The sequence below is a fragment of the Myotis yumanensis genome, unplaced genomic scaffold (genome assembly GCF_028538775.1).
Source record: "Myotis yumanensis isolate MYYU_CA2020_CCGP unplaced genomic scaffold, mMyoYum1.0.hap1 SCAF_5, whole genome shotgun sequence".
NCBI lineage: Eukaryota > Metazoa > Chordata > Mammalia > Chiroptera > Vespertilionidae > Myotis > Myotis yumanensis.
Window position 1 is genome coordinate 21,336,155 of NW_027223756.1, and position 12,292 is coordinate 21,348,446.

General features: G+C 50.9%; 1 protein-coding gene across 2 annotated transcripts in view; it reads right to left on the reverse strand.

Moving 5' to 3' along the window:
- Positions 1-12,292, reverse strand: part of PPARGC1B (PPARG coactivator 1 beta) — a 101,695-nt gene that overhangs the window by 30,220 nt on the left and 59,183 nt on the right. For both annotated transcript variants that reach the window (XM_070414621.1, XM_070414620.1), the window contains exon 2: positions 476-649. In XM_070414621.1, the coding sequence (XP_070270722.1) occupies positions 476-649 (174 nt within the window). The remainder of the gene's footprint in view (positions 1-475; positions 650-12,292) is intronic.

Below are 12,292 nucleotides of genomic sequence, written 5' to 3' on the forward strand. Positions count from 1 at the left end.
CTGGCTTGGGAGGCAGGCCGACTGGGTTTGAATCTAGCTCGTCACTGATTAGGTAGATGGCCCTGGCGACATGCCTTCAACCCTCCGAGCCTCAGTTTCCTCATCTGCAAAATGGGGAAATAATCATGCCTGCCTCACAGGATAGAGAAGAGAATTGAGCAAGCTACCACAGGGAAGGGAGGACTTGGAACCTGCCCTGACCCGCAGAGGGACTGGGTTCTGATTGGGATGGGGGAGGGGGGACACAGAGAGAGCCGCTCTTCCCAGCCCTCACTTTCCAGAGGCCTGGCAAGGACGAGAGCTGTCGAAGATCAAGTGCAGATCCAGGGCAAGAGACAGTCGTAAGAACTTTGGTAGTCCCAAGAGGAGACCTCTTGCGTGAGCAAGTGCGGAAGAAGGTGGTGCAAGCAGAGCCAGGCTTTCAGGGGCAGAGGGGGCCATGGCTGGGCAGGGACAGCGGCTCGGGAGGTCATACCTGGAAAAGCTCCGAGTCGTCGGGGCTGTAGTGGCTGGGCTCAGTATCAGAGCTCTCGGGGCACCACTGCAGCTCCTCGAAGCAGGTGGCCGAGTCGAAGTCGCTGACATCCAGCTGGGAGAGGTCAAGCTCTGGAAAGTCGGCGCAGAGTTGCTCCTCCTCGGACCCCACACCCTGAGGAGACAGGAAGGAGGGAGGCTGGTCAGAGCTGAGCTTGGTTAAACCCAAGCGGGGACCATCCTACTCATGATGTTGCCAGTCTGGACCTTCGGCCGCCCTTGGCCAAGGCCATTTTGCCAAATGACCAAGAAATGTCAAGTTCTGCCCCACTCTCTTACATCTTTTGAATGTACCAGGAGCTAAGCCAGGCCCTGGCAGTACAATCCTGCCCTCTGTTCTCTCCCCTTCTCCTCTGCACTCCTATATATCCCTCAAGGCCCTGTCCACATAGCCCCTCTTTTCTCTTAGCAGCAATGTTTTGTTGAAAACTTTATGAGGACCTATAAATAGAGACCTACTCCTTCCCATACCTGCCCCCAGCTGAAAGGAGATTTCTGGAAGACAACAATCTCTCCATATTAATAAGGAAGCAACAAAAATCGCAATAATAATAATAATGATGGCTGATGTTATCGAGTGAGGACTATGTTTGGACACTCACTCACCCGTGTTCCCAGGGACTTGACAGGAATATCTGTAAAGTCTAAAATGCGGAAGCCCACCCATCATGAGACAACAGGTAAATAAAACTAGTATCGCCTGTTGGAATCTTATGGTGCTGTTGAAGAGAATGAGGTGGCTGAATATACTCTTTAAGACATGTTAGACAAGAAACTAAACTGCAGGATATCAGTAGGTATTCCACGTGTGTAAAGAGAAAAAACAGGCTACACGTTTCTCTGTGTACCGTAACACGTATGCAACGCACAGGAAAAGGTTGCAAGGCCCTGAGCCCACCTGCCAGTGTGGGTGCGGATTCTGGTAACATCACTGCCTGAACCAGTGCTTCTCAAAGGGTGGCCCCCGGACCGGCAGTGTCAGCAGCAGCTGGACCATGTTAGAAATAACGCAGGTTCTCAGGCCTAACCCCAGGCCCCCCCGAATCAGAAGGCCATCGCTTTCTCATCCTCATCTCCCAAGTTTAACAGTTACCAGTAGGAGGGCTGCCCTACCAAGTTAGAAACAGCCTGAGTTGGGAGACTGACACTGAAATGGAGTACCGTAGGCCCAGGGGTCTGGCCGATCTGAATCATGAGCCCCAGTCAGCCGCTGTGAAACCCTGGGCCAGTCCCTTCACCTCCAAATCTCAGCTGTCTCATCTGTAAAATGGGAAACCCCCGCCTGCCTCACGAGGTTACGATGAAACAACGGTATAGCCTGGCTCGGCAAGCGCTCGAGAAATGATAGCTCACAGCCATAGTAACAAATTTTTTTTCAATAATAAAAACAACAGCATTTCATGGCAGGCAGAGGGGGCAGAACTGCATTAGAGAACAAAAAAAGAGCTTATGTGACAGGAGAAATAGGTTTGGCGAGGCCTTTTCCTTAATTGTTCCCACTTACTAGGCCTCATAAATTATGAATAAATGTATATTATTAGCTCAACTTGACACAGGAAAAAGGCTTTTATCCGAATTTAGGTCAAATGTCTTAATTGGCATTTTGCAAGAATCTGGCATGCATGGGTAGCACCAGAGCAAGCTTCTCTCGAGTGGCCCGCCCCCTGCTCAGGCCAGGGAGCATGGTGCTCGGGCAGCCTCTGTCTCCAGGGACGCCCCCAACCACCTAAGCCCCCACCTGCCCAGTCTTTCTCCAGCCCACGTGCACTCAACAACCACGAATACTGAGCACCGTGTCACTCCAGGCCCTGACCACCACTCAACTGCCTTGACCGCGGGGACACTCGGTGGATTCTCAGCCCCCTCTTGGGGACTTCCTTAGCTGGACGACTGGCTTGGTTTTAGTTTTTGGCTATTATGAAGTCTACAATATTTGTAAGTCTTTGTGTGGGCATATGTCTTTATTGCTCTTGGGTAAATACCTAGGAGTGGACTTGTTGGGTTCTATGGTAAGTGCGTGTGTGACTTACAAAAGCTACAACTTGTTTTCCAAAGAGATTGTACCACTGGACATCCCAAACGGTGTGAGAGTTCCAATTGCTCTGCACCCTCACCAGCACTTGGCATTGTCACTCATTTTAATTTTAGCCACGCTAGTGGGTGCACTTAGTAACTGCTACGAGCCAGGCACAGTGACAGAGAAGACTCAGTTCATTCCTTCACAAGTGGACATCTTCGTGGGGGAAGAAAACACATAAATATTTTATTATAGATCATGGTAGTGCTGCTGAAACAAACCAGGTGCGCTGATGGAGGCTAACGAGGAGGGTATCTATCTTAGTTTGGCCCTGGGGCGGGGGGGGGGGGGGGGGTGGTGGTCAGGAAAGGCTTCCTGGAGGAGCCGATACCTGAGTTGACACTGGAAGGAGGAGCCAGATGGTGGAAGACGTGGGAAGAACGTTCCAGGCAGAGGGCCCAGCAAAGGCAGAGGCCCAAGTGGGGACCAAGCCCAGAGCATGAGGCACTGACCAGATGCCTTCAGAGAGGCAGGTGGAGGCGGATCAGGTAGGGATTGTAAGAGATTTGGGTTTGCTCCAAGTACGATGGGGGTGGGACCAGCTTAGAAGCAGGCAGATGGGTTTGGCAGGTATAGCATCCAAAAGAGGGGCAGGAGGGACACAGGAGGGCCCAGCGCAGAGACACAAGGGTGCTGGGCAGCTGGGGCGTCCCTGGCCAGCAAACACCCCAGCAATAACCTCTGTGGGGAGCTATTCCTTTATGTTCGGATCCCCCTCATCCCAGTAACAGAGCACCTGGCTCTGTAGGACTTGCTTCCTGAGGCTTAGAAATAACGTTATCATCAGAATCCCCGACAGGCCAGGAATCAGCAGCCCTGAGAGGCTGTCCAGGCGAGTTATCGTGGACAATTTGGGCTTCGGAGTCCCCTTCAAGAACCAGACAAAAGCTATGGAGAGCTTTTACGCTCTCCATAAAATACGCGTGTGCGATGCATACGTGTGCAAGGAATTGGTACTTCACTTGTAGGCCTTCAGAGATGCTGCCTAAGAGCTCCTGTCTCCCTCCTTCACTCTGCAGACATGGAAACTGGGGCCCACAGAGGATAAAGGATTCACCGAGTCACCCAGTGACTATCCTTCCCATCAAAACCATGTCACCTCCTTTACTAACACCCATAAAATGCCCATGACTACTGCCCTTACTGATTACCCATAGCAGCTCGACACACTCCAAGTGTGTCCAGGACATAAAAATGCAGAAACCTCCGCTCTGCGTCCTTGTCAGTTAGGGCTGAGGCCACTCTGGCGAAAACCCTTTAAGCACCGCATGAGCAGTGATCTCCCGGCCTTCTCCATATTAGGAGAGGCTTCTGAAGGGGCGCCGGGATGACCCAGTTCTCTCGGAAAGGTCTGACTTGAGGCCTTCTTGTTCTGTACCGGCCGCCTGCCGGGGGGGCCCCCCCCGCAGTGGAGCTGGGAGGTCACAGCACAGGACCAGGCCACTGCTATTAGTGAGGCTTACGACCTGCCACGGGCCAGGCTGCAGGCAGCGCATGCATCTTCCCATCAGATTCTTAAAACAAGCCTTCAGGGCAGGTGTCACCGCCCCCACGTGACGAATCAGGAAACTCGGAGATGGAGTCACTTGGATGAGTTTGCTGGGGCTTGAACGACAGAAATGGGTGGCCTCACAGTCCCCCGGCCAGATGTCGGGGATCAAGGTGTTGGCAGGGTTGGCCCCTCCCGAGGCCTGTCTCATTGGCTCGAGGACAGCTGTCTTACCCTGCTGTCTCTTCACATGTTTTTCCTCTATGTCTGCCTGTCCCTGTGTCAAATGTCCCCTTTTAAGAAGGCCACCAGTCATACAGGATGAGGTCCCACCCTGGTGACCTCGTTCTAACTCGATTACCTCTGTAGAGACCCCATCTCCAAGTAAGGTCACATTCTGAGGTCCAGAGGTCTTTTTTGGAGGGCACACTTCAACCCATAGCACCCAGGATCCCGGAAAGGTGAAGTTGAGGTTCAAATCCAACTCTCTTTGCTCCCTACAAAGCCTGCTGTCGTCCCACATCCTGCTTCTGAACGTGAGAAGGAACATTCAAGACCATTTATTCCCATTCAGTGATGGGGAGGCAGAGCTGCAGACGAGGGCTGAGAAAGACCCAAGTCACACCGCAGGTTCAGGGCTTCGCAGGACAGGTGAGGGGCTAGATATGCTGTCCTGTGCACCGGCCTCACCCGAACAGCCCCTCGACCCCTCAGCCCCTCCCCCCCATAGGTCTGCTCACACCCCTGCCATGAGACCCATCTCGTTGCCGGGCCTTCCGCACCCATTTTTCCAGCAACACCACACCCTGCTCAGATAAGGACCGTGGCTGCCCCAAGCCAGGGAGATAAATGCCCCTGGCAGCGAATTAATGGTGCTTCAACCAGATTCACGTAAGTGGCTTCATTGGAAGCCTGTGTATCTTGGTGGAAATCGATTCCCTGCTTAAGAAAGAATGCATCTCCCAGAGAAATTGGTGGCTCCACTTTCCTGACTGCAATCAGCAAATCGCCTCACTGAGAGCCGGGCCCAGAGAGCATTTTCTGAGTTACTGAGTGGAAGGAAGCAGGAGGGGGAGGGGTGGCGGCAGTGACAGAGCTTGGCTTCTGGGTCTGTCCCTACTCACTATGCATCCTTCCATGAGTCACCTCCTCAGTCGGGTTCTCACTGCCCCTTCTGGAAAAGAGAGTGTCAAACAGACAGACCATATGGACCCCTCTTGCTCAAGCATTTGATACAATTCCGTACGAGTCTAATTTCTGAGCTCCACACAGGCTTGGAGGAAGTATTTAGGTAAAACAGCATTTAATGAACAAATAATTTACAAAGGGGAAGTCAAAGGTGCAGAGAGAAGGACTGTCTTGGAACGGAAAGAGGCCTAGACAAGGAGGACAAAGAACTAGCCCCTGGCTTTGCACTAACTAACACTAGGTCTTTGAGGTCAGGGCATACCTTTGGCTGCCTCAGTTTCTACTGACAAAATGGGGAGGAAAAAAAGTATCCTACCTCACAGGGTTTTTACAAAGATGAAGTAACATGGGTGGGAGCCTCGCATGTGTCAGACACCCCAGCCATGATGGTCAGATACCGCACTTGCAGTTGACATTCAAGTGACATTCACAGCCATGGTCTCATTGGTACCTTCCCAAGATGCAGGGAGCAGTCAATGGTCAGCATCCCCATGTGACTGATGGGGAAACTGGGGCTCTCAGAGGGTCCCTGCTTCTCGAATTTGTCTTCTGACCCTTCCCCTCAGTCCTAAACCGACTGGTTCTTTTATCCTGTGTCCCTTCAACCTCCACCAACCCCCAACCCCAGTGTCATCAGCGCTCACAGTATCTGTCGAGTGATCATGACTCTATTTCCTGCTGAGCCCGAGCCTGCCCAACATGGAGCCGAATTGATGAGACCCGGCCTGGTCTGGGCTTGTGGCCCTGTGACCTGCCTTCGGGGAAGGAAGTGAGGTGTACTCATGAAGCCCCCACAAAGCCATTTCATTAGACAATCTTCTCCTCCCACCTCTGTTATTTGGCTGGACCCCCACCTACCGCCGTTCCCAGTGGTGGCAGCCCGAGCCACCCTCCCCCTCTACCCAGGAGGTCCACGTAAGCACAATCTGGCTAATTAATGTGCTTTGTCCAGGGACCACAACAGGTTTGACTGGTTCAGAGGGGAGGGGAGGGAACACCAGGAATTTGCCGGAGCATTTGGACAAGGGGGCTGGAGAGTGGACAGTTATCTTTGTCAGCACCCACGAAGAGCCTGACTAAGAATGAAGCCGGCACAGGGAATGCAGAACCACGATGCAGAGAGAGGTAGATTCCCCACATTAAACAAATAACTTAAACATGTGGATCCAGCTGTGCCTGAGCCAGGCTAGTCCCTGTACTCTGCAGTTTGTGAGTAAATTTCCTTTCTAGATTACATGCCAGTAGGCGTTTCTGTCACCTATCAGTGAAAAAGTTATGACTAACGCATCTTTCTTACATTAAAAAAAAAAATCTAATCTTTCCTGTCTATTAACTTAGTTGAAAACTTCTAAAGAGGCTTCTAGGAGAACAGTAGGAAAAGTAATCGGTCTTAGTTCCCACAGAAATACTTACAACCTCCTCTGAAATAGGACTCGGGAATCCTCAACACAAGGTTCGCTCCAGAAAAATCAAGTAGAAAACAGAGGGGCCCTGAGCCTGAACTTAGAGATGAACCAGACCATTGAAAGAATCTCCCACAAAAACACTCACAGCCTCACATGTCAGCCTGGCATCCAAGGCCTTTTCCATGTGGAAGCATCTGGCCCACACCTGCCGCCACAACCTCGTGATGCTCAGCCCTTCACAGTGGGGCCCCAAGCCCCAGCCATGCAGCTGTAAGGAGACCCAACAGGGGGTCACCAGGCCTGGCAAGAGTGGGTTCTCCAGCCCAGAGAGCAAAATGGGGTGCAGTGTTCAGTACTGAGCAACAAGGCCAGGCCAGACCCAGCCAACCAGAGAGGATGGCATTACCAGGAACCTGGGGAGGGCAGCTCTGCATGGTGGGCAGGGCAACAGGATGGAGGAAGTTGGGGTCCCTGTGCTGTAACTTGCCAAACTGGCCCTGGGACATCCACCTCTGCTGTGACAGAAGAACTACTTGGAGCTTGTTGAACTTTTTAGTCATTTGGGGAGTGGGGGGTGGGGTCTGTTATTTGCAGCCAATGCTAATCCTAACCAGGCCCCCTCTCAGGCCTTTGGTACAGCGAGGCTCCCCTGACCAGCCTCCACCGAATCAACCAGACAGGTTAAGCAACATCCTCCATCTCCTCCGGTAAAAACGCCCAAGGTGACCTGGAGCCGCAGGACATGCTCTACGTCACCCGCACGTCTGCTCCCACCACTGGGTTGTTTGTTTACTGGGAATCAGTTTTGTTTCTTCCCAAACCCATTGATTACTATAATTACAAAAATATAATTAAATGGTTCATACACCGAAAATACGAGTACAAAAGAAGCGATTTCAAGGGAAACTACTTTGAAGGCTGTGGAAGGATTCAATAAAGTTGAGATGTTTGTGGGGTTTTTTTTAAAAAAAAAAAAAAGTGCTGTGCCCAGCTGGTGTTGCTCAGTGGTTGAGCATCGACCTATGAACCAGGAGATCAGCGTTCAATTCTGTCAGGGCACATGCCCAGGTTGCAGGCTTCATCCCCAGTAGAGGGCCTGCAGGAGGTAGCCGATCAGTGATTCTCTCATCACTGATGTTCCTATCTCTCTCTCCCTCTCCTTTCCTCTCTGAAATCAATGAAAATGTATTTTAAAAAATAAATAAAATAAAAATTTAAAGTGCCATAAAAGTATGTGCTGGTGAGATAATAGTAAAAGATTAGGAGAAATTGGCAAGAATCTGGAAAGGACTCTGCACTCAGATTTGTTTGACAAGATTCTAAATTCTCGATCCCACTGACTGAATCCCCACTCTGGAACTGGGAGCCCTGGCACTGGGGGTGTAGTCTACCCAGAGATGTCCTGGATTTTCAGTGCCAGCACCAGTCTTCAGCAAAAGACTGGCAAAATGAATGGACGTGACACACGGCTTCATTAAAAGATAATATTAGGCATTAAGTTTTATGATTTTGTGTTTTCACTGACACTTCCCTCGGAATTCCCCTCTCTATACCTCCGCCCCCAGCCACAGTTCCCCCTCTCACCAGATAAGGTGACCATTGTATAGGATTCCCACCTCCACAGCCCAGGAAATAAATCTGCACAATGGACTGCCAAGCCGCAGAGCCAGGGGGTGGGGCCCTGGAAGAGCCTGCATTCTAGAGACTAACGCCTTATTTTGCAGGTGGAAAGAGCGAACGGGGACTCACCCAAGATCCGCAAAGCCAGCTTCTTCCTGGCAGGGCCAGGACACAAACTGGGATCTCCAGGTCCCCATCCAAAGCTCTTTCCAAAACGACAGGCCGCTTCCTCAACAGCTGAGGCCTGAACACCAAAATGTTTTCTGTTAGCTCTTCCCCTTTTAAAGGCAAGGGAAAGTGAGACCGAGAGTCTCCTGGGGCGGGTGTCACCTCACTCAGGCATCTCCTTTCCCACTCCCTGTTGCCTGCAAGCAGCCCTTTATCCAATGCAGATCTGTGAAGCCTCTTGTAGCGGTGCCCAGGTGAGGTGCCCAGGTGAGGTTACCCGGGTGGAACAGCTCCTGGGTATCCTGGCAGGTGGCTGTGCAGAGCCCAGACTCCTCTCCCAGGGCACTGATGTCTCAGAAGCTATGTCTCCCCTTTCCTCCTCCCCCGCCCCACTGCAGTTCCTGGTACATGTTGGGGGCTGTCTTTTAAGGGGTAAAGGCTGCCTCGGGCCTGGGAAGGTAGTGTGTGTTTCATTTTTTTTATTTTAAAACAACAAAAGCTTGAAATATACTCTGTGACACAAGCAAGCCAGCGAGCTAAGGTGTTTTGGGGCAGCGTAATACACACAATTGTACTAGTATTCGCCTGTGATTGCAGTCAATTTTATGCACTTGAATTCAAGGGCCTCTTGAATTCAAAAGAGAGTGGCAGGAGAAGTGCTTGGTAAACCGCAAAGCCTGTGAGGTATCCATTGTTAAGCTCTGTTGAGGCAGGGCCGCCCTTGGCTCATCACTTGCTGGTTATGGGGAGTCACCGGGCCTCGGGGCATCTCCAGAGCCCAGCTCCCTCAAGAACTGTTGGAAAGCTGAGTTTCTACCCTGGGGCCTCTGCGCTGGCAGCTCCCTGGGCCTGGGCTGCCTCCTCTGTCTTCCATCTTTGCAGGCTGGTCCCTTCTTATCATCCCCGTCCCAGATTCAGTGTCCTTCCCAGATGGGCCTTGCTGACCCCCGTATTCTCAAGTGACCCATCACCCTGCCGTCATTCCCTCCATTAGTGCTTCTAACTCTCCGATATCTACCCCTATTTCCCAGGATTTAAAAAAAACGATGGCAAAGTCTACATGACAGAAAAGTTACCGTGTTAACCATTTTAAGGTGTTGCTCAGTGGTATTAAGTATATGCACATTGTTGTGCCACCGTCACCACCACCCCTCTCTAGAACTTTCCCCACTTTTCATTTATCTCCTTGGGTGTCGTTGCCTTCCCTAGAGAGTAGATCCATGTGAGAAGGGGCCATGTCTGCCTGGTTCCCTACTGTTTCCCCAGTGCCTAGCATGATGCCCACCACATAATAGGCGCTCAATAATCCAAGTGAAATAAAAGTGGCAGCACCTCGTAAAGGGCAGTACACAAAAGCAAGAAAAGCAAGAGAAGGCAACACAGACATTTTGTCTGTAACAGCCCCCAGATGAGGCCAAATGGCCTGGCAGCCTGTCACCAGACAACGCTTTGAGTTCTGTCCAGCTCCGGGGGAGCAAAACCAACGAGAGCTACTTTCCTGGTTCCAGGCCCCTTTGCGAGGTCAAGAATGAAGATATCCGATCACACAAGCCACCTGACATCGACACTCACCATTTCAGCACATCAGCTCTACCGAGAGCAACATTTTATCAGTCGCTGAAGGGCAGGCACAAAAATAGACTGCCAGGATCAAATGCCACCCTCAGCTGCTCTCTTGACACTCTCAGGGGCGGCTGCAAAGGCCTTCGCATGTGAGGACCCGAGGCTGGGGACCCGGGAGGGGGCTCCTCTGTCACAGCAGGACACAAAGATTGGAAGTGGAATCAGAGCCAGGATTAGGAGAGAAAGGCACCTGACGTGGGCACCAAAAAACTCACTAATCAAGACAGATCACATTTAACGCAATATCGTAAAAAATAAAAGTCAAAATGAATGCAAAAAAACCCACACATGCTGAGCAAAATATCAAAGTTCACAATAAAGATGGGGCTAGTGGTACTGATTTTTCCTTTGGCTTTAGGCGCCTCTATACCCCTGCATGGCACTCTTATTGTTCCTGTCTTTTTTTTTTTAATTTGGTATTTTGTTCAGCATGGATGTTTTGGCACCCATTGTTATTATTTTAAAATGCTGCATTAAAATGGGATTTATCTTGATTACTGATGTTCTGGCATCTCTGTAAATTTTACGCTTGAGCCAAGGCACCTCCTTTACCTTACCCTAATCCTGGCCTGGGTGGAATGAGACAGTGAGAGTTACTACAGATGCAAGTGACTAACATGAGATTAGATCACATCCTAGATCACTCCGTGCCTCAGTTTCTGTATCTCTACAATGGGGTCCATAACTCTCTGGTTGTTGGGGAATGAACGGTCCCAGCCTGGTCCAATGAGGTGTTCTGGGTGGGAGAGTGTTTGGGAAAACTCTAACATGCTGTAAGGAACTATCATTAAACTTCTATCAGAGGTATAATCAATGATCCAACAGAGTGGTGAGTAGCATCCCGTTTTGCAAAATACTTGCCCTATTTATAAGGGAAGGAATGAAGTTTGATAAAGGAATAGATTTTGCTTAAGAAGAGAGAGAGAAGAGCGGATTCAAGGTTCTCTCTGCACCCAGAACATCCTACCTCCCCCCCGCCCCCCCCCCTCCACCAACCGCCCAGTGCACTCGCTCGGGTCCTGATCCCCTTCCCAAAGTGAAGGGAGGCAGAGGGCACCACTAGCCCTGGGAACCTGCCCATCCCACACCAACCGAAAGGGGCAGCCACCGATATTCTAATCGAATTGTGGCAATCATCAGCTGGCAGGTGCCTTCCTTTGTGGAGTTTCCTCAAAATCTGAATATGCCCGGGGGCAGGGGCACTGGCACATGACAGCCATCGTCATGTGTCAGGTGGATGAAAAAAGACCTGCCTTTGGATAATGAAAAATTTCTGGGAATGGAGAGTGATGACTTTGAACAATATTGTGGGTGGACTTACTGCCACTGAATTGCCCACTTAAAAAAATGGTCCAAATGGTAAATTTTATGTTGTGTATGTTTTACCACAATAAAATAAAAATAAATCTAAAAAAAGTGCCAGAGACCTAAAAAAGAGAAAGAAAGAAGGAAAGAAAGAAAGAAGGAGAGAAAGAAAGAAAGAAAGAAAGAAAGAAAGAAAGGAAGAAAGAAAGAAAGAAAAAGTACCCAGCACACTCTGTCAGCAGGTGTTCTCTGGGGTCCTATAGTGTCCGTGTTCTTGGGTTCTATTTATGTGTCTCTTGCCCTGGCTGGCAGGGGAGGCTGAGGGAGTGGGGCCAGGACTCGGCTGGGAAGCCTTCTTTTTTTTTTTTTTAAACCTGTTAACACTGTTATAAATAACCCAGAAAGAGGCAGAAAGGGGGTCCTGGCAGGAGAGTGAAGGTCAGGCAGCCCCTTCATGGCATTTGAGGAAATGTCATGCTCGACAGGCCAGCATGGTGCCAGCTCACATCTTCAGCCCAGAGCTGACTGTAGCCTTGCCATTGTGCCAGGAGCCCATGGGGTGGCACTGCCACCCAGGAAGGGCAGCCCCAAGGTGGCTGGCTCCTGGGGGATCTGAGCAGAGAAGGGATTGTCACATGGGTGAAAAGGCAGCAGATAGCTAAGGATTCCCCCAGCCCAGTGGACAGGGGCTGGAGTCAGCTCCCCAAGAATCCAGGACCAGGGTTCTGCCACTAATCCACCCGTCTCGGCTCGTCAGCCAACACAGGATCGGACCTGCAGAGAGATGACTCAGCAACATTCAACCCACAACTGCCCCTGCTGAGGCTGCTGCACAGCGTGGGAGCCAGGAGGGGCCTCACAGCCCATCTGGCCCTGTGGTTC